Below are 13656 nucleotides of genomic sequence, written 5' to 3'. Positions count from 1 at the left end.
TAATTTGGGCAAATCATTAAATAAAAAAAATTCATTTTTTAATGTTCCTAAAAGAAACCTGAGTCCTTGCCTTGTAGTTTTCTTGGAGTGCCAACGTCTTAGTATTCTGGATTCCACCTGATAGGCTTTGCAATTGATGTAGTTAATAATAAATCCTGAAACTGCTGTTTGCTATTCTTTGGCCTGGACAGAGTGTGGCTTTGGCATGGCCCATGCTGCAGGATGCCTGAGGTGGGCCAACTCCACAGCAGATGGGTGACTGTTGTGCACGTGGCAGGGGTTGGGATGTCTAGAGTGAGGTAACTCGTCCTGTTGTAACTGTTCAGGGAAGCAATATTTTTGGGAGAGGGTCGGAGAATCACCAACTGGGGAAAAACCGTCACTCAGCTCTTCCTGACCTTGAAAGGAGGTATGCTTTGTCTCTTCTTTTAACCAAATTGGCTCTCGGGTGATTTCGTTATAAATAAATTTCTATCAGGAGAGGAGAAGCAGGGGTACATCAGTGACAGGAGGCGACATAAAACACCCGCTGATGACCACTGCTAAAAACAGAGTCTATCTTTGAGTGCCCTTTATTCTCTGTTTATCTCCTGCTCTCAGCAGTTCCTGCTATTTCCCCATGCTTTTCCTTCCTTGTGGCCATCCATCCTTCATTCAGATCCTCATAAGACTTGTCTTTACCGTGATACCTACAGGAAATAAATCAACCAAGAATTTTTTAAAAGGAAAAATCAGTCATGTTTTGTGCACATCTTGTTGAATACCCACATTGCCTGGATTATTGCCTTGGCCACTGTCTCTTTTCCTGCACCTTCACTCCTCCAGCTTGATGCCCGTTTCAGTCCATGTCTCTTATGATGGGGAGGGGAGGACTAGCACAACTCTGGGTGTTCAGTGAATAAATAATTTTTACAGCTCTGTAAATTACAAGGCACTCTCACCTGCATCAGTGTTTAGAAAACCTCAGCATCTTTGACCTAATTATACTTTTTGTTTATTATCACAGCAGAGAGTGAGGATGTCTCATTTTAGCTTAGAAATTCAAATTGAAAACACCAACATGCTAGGCAGGCAGCCCTGTAATATTGTTTTGTGTTGCCTTTACAAATTATCATACTGAGATAGCACCTCGCTAAGTAGGTATCTAAGTCACTGATCCAAAACAAAGCTCACATTATTTTCTTGTATAAAGGCTACATAGAGTGTCACTGTCCCCAATTCTGACCTATTTCTCCATGTTGTGTAGTGATCCTGTAAGAGTGAGAATAATCCAGCATTAAAAGCATTTTCAGTTTTAAATCAGGTACTGTCAGATTGTGTTGGGATTTTTTTTATGATTAATGTAAAATTGATATCCTCATGATTTTGTAACAATTCAGATCCTCTTCATATATGGTTGATTTAGCAGCAGGTTAAATGAGGGAACTTTAACTTGCTCCATGACATGTAATAAGCTAATACTAGTTAAGCGTATGGAATACAAGTGAGAGATAGTGGGGGAAAGCCTTAATAGAGTTCAACATTCACACCAGTTTTCTGACCTTCTCATCATTACTCATGCAAAGGGGATAGTGTGGGATTTCGAATGGGACTTTGCTCTGAGTTATATGTAAAGGTTTATACAGATCCCTGCTTCCTAAAGGAAGAGGCTCTCCTATCTGCTGTTGATAGTTATGTTTTGTTTTTGAAGAATGGTCATTTGATTCAAGCTCTGTGGTGACCCTGAGCATTGGCTGGCATTTGGGTAGCAAGTGAGTGTGTTGTGGTTACGACTAATAACCCAAAGAGAATTCTTGTAACTAATGTAATGGGTCATAGAAGCAGTGAAATTCCATGTTGCTGTGAAGGTCCAGCAGTCTCTGCTGGCATGCTGTTCACGTGTGTTACTCATGCTGCTGTGTTTGTGTGTGTGTGTGTGTGTGTGTGTGTGTGTGTGTAAATGTTGGGTGAAATTGTCAAATGTGAGAGAAAATGAAGACTGCCAGCCTAGATTTGGTTTTTAGCCTGCATTTGTAATGTAAAGTACAGGGTGGGTTTTTGAGCTTGATCTCTGCAAGGCATACTTGCAGGGGCTGGAAAGGACCTTCTAAGCCAACTAGTTCATTCTTCCTCTCTCAGGTCTCAAGTAAATTTAAAGCTGGAGTGATGCCAGAAGTCACCTCCTGTTCAGGAGCTGGTATGCCTGTAATGGAAGGTGAAATGGAATGAAATTAATCTGCCCTCTTCCCACTCCCCATGTCTGGCAATTGAATTTTGACCCAGGTGTGAATATGTAATTCATTTTCTTTTCAATGACTGTCAGCTGAATTTTAGGAAGCTTGTTATTTAATCAGTGTGCTGGGCTATCTCCAGATAAAATCAAATGAATAAGCCACTCCTTTCTGTTTCTGCACGCCGAGGCCACATATAAACTCTATTGGGTCAGCCCAGCTCTAGTAGTTGAAACCTCAGGGTTAGTGCTTTGTTTCTCTGATGGCAGGGCTCTGCAAATAAGGGATGGGAGGCAGTGCAATTTGGCTGTTGAGCACCTTGTGTAACTGCAAGCCAGCCCTCATCTGGTCCTTTGGGGGAGCTGCCTCGTAACAGGCTTCAGTGGAGAGTTAAAGGGCACTTGTATCTCGGGATGGGAATAAAAATGTAAAAACTGAAAGATGATGGATTGCAGGATTAGCTGTGATTTCCTCCAGAAAACAGAATCTTTGGCTGTCTTACTACAGAGTCCACATATGTTCTAACTGCAGTGGCTTTTCTAAATTAAAATGTAACTCATATTGTGCACTGTCCTGGGTTTTACAGCTAGCAGTCTGAACTTCTCTATGAGGCAAATAGTTTTAAATAATAATTAGAGTTCTAAGACACCTAAATGAATGTAATATGGGGGGGGGGAAGGGGGAGAGGAAACCAGCACGGCTTTTGTAAAGGAAAATTGTACCTCTCTAATCTGTTAGTATTCAACACAGTAAAGCATTTTCAGTTACGTAATTGGCTGAACGAAATGAGACCTAACGCAACCTTGGTATTGCCTTGTTTGTAAGGTGGTAATTTTTGGAGGCCATATGCAGTCTGTTCCAGAACTTCAGGGAGTGTTCCTGGCATCAGTGGAAAGAATCTTTGGTGATAATCAGAAAGCCAGAAAAGCCTGATTCCACTGAAAGCAGGTGTAGTTGTGACCTCAGACGCCTATCAGCCAATCACACTGCGGAGCTGGGTGCTGAGAAGAGGGAGAATAGGGCAGTGTTTTTCAAACTGCAGGTTGCGACTCAGTAGTGGGTTGTGGAATGTAGGGCACTGGGTCGTGATGGCTCTGGTCAGCACTGCTGACCCCAGGCCATTAAAATTCCCATCGGTGGTACTGCCAGGCTAGTCCCTACCTGTTCTGACACCACGCTGCGCCCCGGAAGCGGCCGGCAGCAGGTCTGGCTCCTAGGGGGAGGGCACAGGGCTCTGTGTGCTGTCCCCGTCCCAAGCACTGGCTCTGGAGGGGATGAGGGGTGGGGTGAAGGGTGAGGGATGGTGCCTGTGGGCAAAAGCCACACAGAGCTGCTTGCATGCTTCCATCTAGGAGCCGGACCTGCTGCTGGCTGCTTCCGAGGCGCAGTGTGGTGCGTGGTGCCAGGACAGGCAGGAAGCCTACCTTAGCATCCCTGCTGTGCCTCTGACCAGGAGCTGCCTGTGGTAGCCCTGCACCCCAATCCCCTGCCCTAGTCCTGAACCCCCCCCATACTGGAGCCCCTTCCTGCACCTCAGACCCCTCATCCCAGAGCCTGCACCCGGAGCCCTGACCTGCTCCTGCATCCCAACCCAGTGCCCAATCCCTGAGCCGCCTCCCACACCCTGAACCCCTCATTCCTGGCTCCACCCCGCAGCCCTCACCCCTGCACCCCAACCCTCTGCCCCAGCCCTGAGCCCCTCCCACACCCAACGCCCTCATCCCCAGCTCCATTAGGTCGCAGGCATCAACTATTTTCTTCAACTGGATTGCCAGAAAAAAAGTTTGAAAACCACTGGACTAGAGGGAGCGGGGGCTACAGCCTTTTGGGGATGGGAAGATGCGACACAAGGTTAGGGGTTGAGCTAGTTGGAAACTTTCCTATGGGATGTTTTGTCAGAAAATGCTGAGTCATCAAAATTGACATGTTCTGTGGGTATATGCTGATTTCAACAAAATTTTACTTGAAATTATGTAGGTTGGCTGATCCTGCCTCCTAGCCGGCCAGCCAACCTACCAACCAGGAGCTGTTGGTATGGGCCATGAGTTTGGTCTACAGAAGCAGTAAAGTGTGAGAGTCTCTAGTTCATTTAGATTTTGAAAAAGTGTTTGACAGAGTCCTGGGCATATGGCTACTAAGGAAACTAAATGGTCACAGGGTCAAATATAAGAGTCTGTTGTGAATTGACTAAGAAACAAAGATAGAAATAATCAATCAATTTTCAGGATGATAAAAGGTTTGGGGGACTACAAATATCTATTTTTAATATAGTTATTGATGGTCTACAAAGCGGGAGAGGTGAGCAATGAGGTGCCAAAATTTGAAGAGGCCATAAAATTATTTAGAATTGCCAACACTAGAGAAGGTCGAAGACCAGAGCTAGGCAAATTGGTAGCACAAGAACAGATGAAATTCACTCATGACAAATGCAAGGTAACATGCGTTGGAAGGAATAATTTGTACTATCATATTACTGGGTACTAAACTAGCATTAAGATCTCAGGGAAAAGATGTGGGCAGCATTGTGGACAGCTCTTTAAAATCCTCTTTCTTGTATATTGGTGATTAAAAAGGGAAGAGATTGTTACGGTGAATAAAGCATGTGATAGAAAACATTATAATCCCATTCTATTCTATGCGAGCCCATTTATTAACAAATCTATAGGATGCCATCACCTGAAATGTGTGTGTTCATCTTTGGTCATCCTATCTTAAAAGGAAAGCAGTAACAGGAGAAGGGACCCACGGACAGGTGGTAAACAAGATTCAAGGATTGTGGTATAATGAAATATGTTGAAAAGACTGTTTTTAGGTCTTTATCATTATTTCAAATACCTCTACTGAGATAGAGGTATTTAAAATAATGCATGGTGCAGAGGAGATGCATCAGGCATTCCTAATCACCAGTTCTTATACAAGAGCAAAACGTTATTCAATCAAATTGAAAATCAACACATTTAAAACCAACAAGAGGAAATACTTTCTTTGTACAATGTACAATTGACTTGTGGAACTCACTGCCACAAGATAGTAAATCCTGTGATTTGTTTGGACTTGATAAAGTCATTTAATACATAAATAACAAAAACCTTTACAATCATAGAAATAGAGATCTGGGGGGACCTCAAGTGGTCATCTAGTCCATTTCCCCCACACTGAGGCAAGACCAAGTATACTTAGCCAGTCTCTGAAGGTGTCTGTCTAGCCTGTTCTTAAATACCTCCACTGCTGGAGATCGCACAACCTCCCTTGGTTGCCTGTTCCAGTGCTTAACTGTACTTACAGTTTTGAAAGTTTTTACTGATATCTAACCAAAATCTCCATTGCTGCAAACTGAGATGATTACTTCTTGCCCTACCTTGTGTTCATATAGAGGACAGCTGACCACCATCCTCATTATAACAGTCGTTAAGGACTTTGAAGACTGTTACGTCCGCCTTCATTCTTCTTTTCTCTAGTCTAAACATGCCTGTTCTTTCAACCATTCCTCAGAGGTCAGGTTTTCTAAATCTTTGATCATTTTTGTAGCTCTCCTTGGGACTCTTTCCAGTTTCTTGACTGCTTTCTTAAAATATGGTGCCTAAAACTGGACAGAGTACTCCAGGTGAGGCCTCACTAGTGTTATGCAGAACAGAACAGTTACCTCCTGTGTCTTGCATAGGATGCTCCTGTTAATACATTACATTACATACAGTTACGTCAGACAGGAAAAAAATACAAGGGCTGTAAACTCTCATGACTGAAGGATAGAAGTCTAATGATGAAGGTTAGGAAGAAACTTCCTTTAAGGGCAGCTTACTATGTCAGTATCGATGATGGGTTTTCTAGCTCCTTCTTAACTGGCCACAGTTGCTGATAGTATACGGGACTAGCAGTGTGCACCTTCATATATGTAGAGTCCTGCTGTAAGTCAGGAGTGGCAGAAGGTCCCTAAAAGTGTGGGGGGGGCACTAGCTCCTAAGCCATGGCCCTGTCCCCAGCTGCCCTTTCCCCCGAGGCTTCCCCCCCATGCCGCCACTTCACCCCCAAGACAGCTCCACCCACTCGCTCCTCTCTGTCCCTCACCCTGTTGCTCGCCTTTATGGCTGTTAAGAAGCAGGAGGGCATAGCCCTCTGGTCCCCTCTGTTCTGGCACCCCTGCTGTAAACCCTACAAACAGAGCACTACTGAGTAATAAAACTTGTGTTGAGTTACTGAGAGAAGCAAGAGTTTCATCTTCTGTAGGCCAGGCATGTCCCCTCCCTTCATGGTCAGTGCTGCAGCTGGATTGTTTTGATTCCAGTTCTCTCTGTCTCCTGTACTTTGATTGATCACAGAAGTATTCAGTGAACTGTGTTCCTTTTTCTTTGCTGCTGTTTTAAATTTGTAAGTGGTTATGTTGCACAGACCTTTATAATAATCTCTCTATTAACCCTTTCCAGCCCACGACCTTCCCCAGAACAAGACCTCAGCTGCGGCGCAGACTGGCAGCCATTTGCAATGCCTCTCGGTCCACTGCACGGATGACATGGGCGAGTCGAAAGGCCGGACTGCGGTGCCGACATGGAGATCCCTGCACTCAGACATCTCCAACAGATTTGGGACTTTTGTGGCTGCCCTGACTTGAACAAAAGGAAATTATTTTTTTCTCTTAATTTTAAAGGGTCGCTACTTCTACGTGGACTATTTTTCTAGGTTGGTACCTGCTTAGTGGCATATGGACTGGAAAGGGTTAATTTAAAGTAAACCTCAATTTTTTTAATCTTCTGCCACAGTATGTTACCAGTGTTAACCCTTCTGCAGTTAGGACACTTTTGTTTAAGATTTTCTGCTAGATCATTTCCCCCATTATTCCGTGATCTTGGCATACGTTTATAGATGAGGCCTTTTCCTCTCATCTCAACGTATGTCCAAGTAGTGTGTCATAATAAGACAGATACTTCTCCTTCTTTTTGTTTTTTCTTTTCTTCTTTTTTTTTTTTTGCCCCACCCCCTCCTCCGCTTTGTTCAGTGCTTATTAAAATGGAAATCCTGAAGAATGGCAGTTCAGGAATAAATGCCGGTTGAAGAGAAATTGTCATCATATTATATATTGACACCAAGCTTTCGTCAGTCACAACCAAACCAAACAACCAAACCAAACAATTAATGCTCTATTAAGTATTCAGTCTGTGATTTTTGTCTCTCCTGAGATAATTTATTTTTTATTATCAAGAATACATTCAGCCTTCATATCTGCTGTTAAGTGGAAACAACTATTCAGTTTATTTGCTGACTTGAAGCCCACATATAGAGTGTTATTCTGAACAATAGGGCCTGGAGCGGTGAAGCCTGGTTGACCAAATGTGTTTTAAAAAAAATTGAAACTGCTAGTTAAAGCATTTTAATCCCTTCTCCACCAAGGGCCAAGGTTTGAGTGGGATTCCTTACACCCTTCTTTCTCTTACTGGGGAGGCTTGGGGAGTGCAGATCACCTCCAGGACACAGTGTGTATCTAAAGTCCCCACATCTTTAATTTTGCTCCCAGAAGAAGGGAAGTTTAAATACCACATTATCTCTATAACAGTTGAAGCAGGGGCTCCTTTTAAGGAAAATCACATACCAAACACCGTTTGTACTGTACTCTTCCTGTGAAACAACTTCCTGGTTACGTGAATGTAAAAAAGCTCTGATTCCTTGACATGAGGAACTCCCCTGTGCTAGGCTAAATTTAAATCCGCCATCCAGCCGTTACTTAGGCCTTGTCAACACTACCACTTATGTTAGCAAAACTTACGTCGCTCAGAGGTGTGAAAAAAACACCCCCTGGACGACATAAGTTTCGCCAGCATAAGTGACAGTGTGCACAGTGCAATGTCAGTGGGAGAGCTTCCCCTGCGGACACAGTTACCGCTGCTCGTTGGGGGTGGTTTAGTTATGTTGACGGGAGAACTCTCTACCATCAGCACAGAGTAGCTATGTGGGAGATCTTACAGTGGCACAGATAAGGGTTGCCACATTTCTTATTTCCCTTGAGGCCCAGCACCCTTCTTTGCCTCTTCTCCCCCCTTCCCCCCCCTCCAAGATACCTCCCCCTGTTGCTCACTGGATCATCTCCACCTCTCACCGCACCCAACCCCACCCACCAGCTAGGCTCCCTCTGCTCCCGGGCTGGGACAGGAGCTGCTGCAGCCTGACAAGGAGCCTGTCTGCAGGTAGGAACGGCCTCAGCTGAGCGGGGGCTGGCAGGAGTTAATGACTCGGCACCTCCCCTTGCCCTGCGGTAACTGGATTGTTGGTGTCTGGTCAGTACATCTGACCAGACGCTGCCAGGTCCCTTTTTCAACCAGACTTTCCGGTTGAAAACCAGGCACCTAGCAACCGGACACAGAAGCCAAAAACCGCACTGCCTGGGTAAAACCTGGGTGGGTGGCAACCCTAGTGCAGTTGCATCGATACAGCTGTGCCACTGTAAGCTCTCTAGTGTAGATGTAGCCTTAAATTACCAAAGTAGTCACAAGTCAGCACTGAAGCAAAGGCGTCATTTTTTGGCTAAAGAAGAAGGTGCCTCAGATTGCTGGTAAAGTTTTTAGTGTAGCTGCTTGTCCCCTTTTTCCACAGCAGGGTATGGTGCCATTACTCAAAGTGCTACCCTTTAATGTATGTCACTGAGAATGTTGAATATGTGAGATAAGGCATTTTTAGGAGTGGAACCAAGCATGAAGCTGGGAAATTTGGTACATATCAGTACGTACTGATGGGTATCCTTTTCATTCTAGCCAGTCCTCACATTTGTGCACCTGTATGTCAGAGATTAGCATTCTCTAAACTGCCCAGGGTGCTGGTGGAGCCTAAAGTAGATCCCATAATTCCTGCTGGTAAAGACAGTTTATTTTTGACGTTTGTTGTGTTTTAAGGACAGTATTATTAGATACATACAATAAAAGGAAACCATTCTTTCCTGCCCTTCACAGATAATACTCATCAGGACAGAAAACTGGAAACAAATGAGCTAAAAACAAAAATTAAAAGATGATCGGACACTGGTGTGGTTTTACGTAACGCTATCTATAATTTGCGTAGCCTCTGCTTACAGTAGGACTAAACGCTCCCACCGTTCTTCAGACGTGTCAGTCCAGTGATGCTGGAACAGTTTGTCTAGTGGGGGTGCTGAAGGTGGAAACCATGTATTTGGGTGGTTGTTACTATTTCAAGCCAGGGGGTGTGGCAGCACCCCTACTTCCAGCACTCAGTCTCCTCCACTCCTTTGTGGTTACTAAGACCGCTGGAGGATTAGATCATAGCTGTGAAATAAAGGACTGAAACACCATGGTTATTTATCACTTGCTTCATGGATTCACAGTGTGCCCCTTTTTGAGAGTTGGTGTTCAGAGGTCTGTCTTGAATTTATCTTGGATGGTCGCATTGGGCCATTGGTTTTTAAGCAGAGTTCTGTATTGATACCACTGGGGAGGGAATTGTGCTTAAAAACTCATGGTATATTGTGGTACTGAAATCTTTAAATCATGCTGTTTCAAAACTCTCAACATATTAAATGATGTTACAGATGGTATTTAACTTGTCACGTTCTCCTAGCTCTCTTATTTGGAACAAGCTCTCATTGGCCTTACGTGGATTTATTTTCCAGTTGTGTAACTGCTTACTGAGTTGACTTGGGTAAAATTTTTTTTTAAACTAGGAAATTATAATAAGGGTCCTTGAGTTTTAGTTGTTCTTTGTTTCAGAATTTAAAAAACATCCCTGATTTTGAGAAACTTTTAATCTTTTTTTAAAAAGATTTTATTGATGCTGGAACGGTTACTGGAAATACGGCGTTTGCCCCTGCTATAATTTGGTGAATATGGAGTTAGCTTGTATTCACGACACTTGGCTGGATCCAGATGAAAGGCTCAAATCTTCTACCCTTCACCTACTCTAAATAACATTGTATGAGGTAATATATATCCCGATGTAACAATTGTTACCCAGCTTCACTTTTAGAGAACACGCCCCAACCCAAGAAAGCACAGTTTAAGTCCCAGTTCCACAGAGTACTTAATTTTAAATATAAGTAATTCCATCTCTAGTCATCAAAGCACTTATGCATGTGCTTTCCTTGAAGCACGTGTTTCCCTCGTTAGCTTTAATGGAATTTAAACCACGTTTTAAAAAAAAGTAGGAGGGGGAGGAAATATGGTTCGGTCTCTGGAACTGCCTGTTTATTTATCAGAACTGTTTGGACAATACTACAGATCTGCTTAACCTTTTTGGTAGCTTTGTTCCATCCACCATGTCTCCCTGGCTTGTAAATGGCTTATTCTCACCTTAACTGAGGGACAGAATGCCAGCTGCCTAATAGTAATTATTGAGGTGATACCAGCACATTGCAGTGGGATTTCAGGGTGCCTATTTGCAAAATTCTGGTGGAATAAGGTGTATGCATTTATTGACCAGGTCAGTGTTTGTTACTAAGTTTTTGTTACCTGTGATAAGTTTCCTGTCCAGCTTCTCCATTGATTTGATGACAAGTGCGCTGATTTTTTTAAACATATACGAAATATCAGCAAAGCAGTAGATTATAAAAAAAATAATTAGTTTCTGGAATAATACTTGTCTTCATTTTTAAAATGCTTTGAGAGCTAAAGATGAAAAATGCTGTGTGAGAGCTAGGTATCACTATATCTCTATTTTATAGGGCAGGAAAGCTACAGGGTGGAGAGTGACTTGAGATGAGTCCCAGACTGGGACTGTAACACTGTTCTCCTAACTCCTAGTCCAGTGTAGTACCCATTGGCCTATCTGCTTCTTCAGTATAATTTTAAAACTCCTGCCTTTTGAGGACAATCTAATCCAATAAGTAATGAAATTCAGTGAATTGCAAATGCTGCAAAAGTGGCTGCATAAAGACAAAAATTAATTTTAAAGTGCATCCGCATATTTTGAAAGACTTCATGGGGGTAAAAACAATAGTTTTATGGTAAATATGCATTTATCATGTGTACAAGTTTCATTTCGTGTTGCAAACAGCTGCCTGAAATAATATGGCTTCATACTGCAGTGTCCACTTTGGTCTGCCTGGCATTTTCAGTTGCTGTACACAGGCACGTAGTCTAGGCAGCAGTCTAAGCAGCATTTTAGAAATTAAATCTTTTAGTTCTGACCCCTTGAAGGTAAATTTCTCCCTGCACAGCGTTTGCTGACTTTTTTGATATGTATTAAAAGAAATCTCATACTTACACTTCGAGTTTAAGTGTAGTAGCATATTGAGCAAAATATCTTTTTTTTTTTTTTTTTTTTGGTTTTAAGTTATGGGGAGTAATGAGTCATCTTTGTCAAAAAAGAATGAATAGGCCTTATTTAGTAAATGCTCTTTGGGAGTTTTCCCCAGGTCATGTTCTCATGGGGTTAATATTTCTCCGTTACTATAGTTAAGCTGTTCACTCTCCAGTGACATGAGTTTAGATTCATTTTCATTTAATTAAGGTGAATTTCAGCAAATGTGGAATGATTTCAGGATTAATATGGTATGGTGGGTGGAAGGGAAATAAAAATGAAAATTTTGTCATCTACTTCATTTAGCGAACTACTCTGAAACCTGTATTTAGAGGTGGTTGTTCTAAGGCTAGTTAACCTTTCCAACCAGGAAATCAGTTTGAAGGCTTTCTGGCACAACACCAAGGCTAAATGTTCATTAATTCCTTAATGAAGAGCTGTGTAATATGACCACAAGTCTATCTGCTGTAGAGCAAGTCATGTTTGCTCTAATACTAAGAAGAAATAGAATTGGTAAATTTGATTTTTTTTTAAAGCTGCAGTGTACCCTTTTCTTCATTTCTAGACTCACAGCTGTTCAGTGGATGGGATATAAGAGCTTAATCCATTCTTATAGAATTGTTTATCCTTTATTGCTTAAGGCTAATGGACGAAACAGTCTAATTTTGTCTTAGAATTTCTCTATTAAAATTGTTGGTTTGAGTCCATCCGTTCATAGATTTTGATTGATGAAACTGCAGGCTGTGAATTCCGGCAGTTATAACTTTATCACTATTCACTACCCAAGAATATTACAGCTTTAAAACAGCCTTAAGCAAAAGGATGTTATTTCTTTGTACTAAATTTGGTTCATGGATAAGAAAAAAGAATCATAACACTGGTAATCCGTACTGCATAGCAAACTCTTCTGAAAAATGTTATTGCACATGTAAAATATGAAAACTTGACTCTGCTGTGTGTTAGGCAATCCTGTAATCTTTTTTCTCTCTTGTTAAATTCATTTCTTAAATGCTTGGTTGGAAGACTGTGACAATAGCTCATGAAATTGAGTGTTATTTTTCTTTCTTTTTTTAAATATGTAAAGTGCAGTCTTCTGTATTCATGCATATTGTATATATCTGTATATGTTTTACTGAGCAACTAAATAACAATAAATATGATGTTAATGGTGGCTATTGTATATTTCATGCAGTGTTTTAAAATTATTTGAATAGAGTCTTTCCTGAGATTCTTGGGAATTGTGAAATGATGCAGTTCAGACATTGTGAGAGTGAAATCTTTGCTCTGTTGAAGTCAGTTGTAGTTTTGCCATTGACTTCATTGGAGCTAGGATTTCCCTCTGCCTGCCCGATACCTGTTTGTTTTTTTTAGGGTGAAACTTGCTTCCATGTGGAGGCAGGACTAGATGGTGCTGAGGCCATGTGCTGCTCTCTGGACAAGGGTGAATTTCATCCTTGGTGAGTCTTGCTATACTTGACAAAATACACATCAAGTTTCCTTCTGTTCACATAGTTTTATTATTCAGCAAGATGTCAGTGCATATAAATCCTTGTTAGAGTTCCTTAGCCAAATTTTGTGCTTCTATTGCAATTCTAAGGATCTTTGATTCTTTTATATCTGACCTGTGTCATATTGGACATACAATTTAGCACAGGTTAGGACTAAATTGGATGATTATCTCTTAGAAAAGTGTTGTGTTTAATCTTTATAATATCTTTCCTGATGTTCCAGGGAGTAGTTCTTTGGCTGGAGCACATTGACAAGCATGGCGTAGACTACTAAATCCACAATAAAGGTGGCTTGTACAGGAAAAAAAATATAAATTTAAGTAATATCAAGTCTTATCTTCCCTGTTTTCCAAGGGCTTCCTTGGAGGACCAGAGAACTGAAGTGTTCTCAGTCAGAGGAGCAGGCGTATTGGATTTTTCACAAACCTAGCTTTTTCTCCAAGTGTTTCTCAGGATTTTGAGTGAAACTGGTGGAAGGAAAAAGCAAGACAGACCAGAATTCTATATGTATGATCAAAATCTCTTCTCCTCTCAGTTCAGGTTTAAACACTTTTATGCTACTATATTCCTATTAGTCTTCCAAAGAGTTCTCCAGCAAAAAAGGGAGAGTGAATACTGGATATTTTCTAATGTGGAAAACAAGCAAAAACCCACGCAACCCCCATAAATATATAATTGGGGTGGGGAACAACTTTTTACGTCTTTAT

The 13656-nt window shown here is 41.8% G+C and overlaps 1 protein-coding gene across 1 annotated transcript in view; it reads left to right on the top strand.

Moving 5' to 3' along the window:
* MN1 (MN1 proto-oncogene, transcriptional regulator) overlaps window positions 1-12612 on the top strand; it is a 49105-nt gene extending 36493 nt beyond the window's left edge. Inside the window, exon 2 of the mRNA XM_050924028.1 lies at window positions 6632-12612. Coding sequence (XP_050779985.1) covers window positions 6632-6816 — 185 coding nt within the window. The 3' untranslated portion in view covers window positions 6817-12612. The remainder of the gene's footprint in view (window positions 1-6631) is intronic.
* Window positions 12613-13656: the final 1044 nt, after the last annotated feature.

This window comes from Gopherus flavomarginatus, chromosome 15, assembly GCF_025201925.1.
Source record: "Gopherus flavomarginatus isolate rGopFla2 chromosome 15, rGopFla2.mat.asm, whole genome shotgun sequence".
NCBI classification, from domain to species: Eukaryota; Metazoa; Chordata; order Testudines; family Testudinidae; genus Gopherus; species Gopherus flavomarginatus.
The sequence above is the reverse complement of the archived record's forward strand: the minus strand, read 5'-3'. Positions and strand labels throughout refer to the sequence as shown.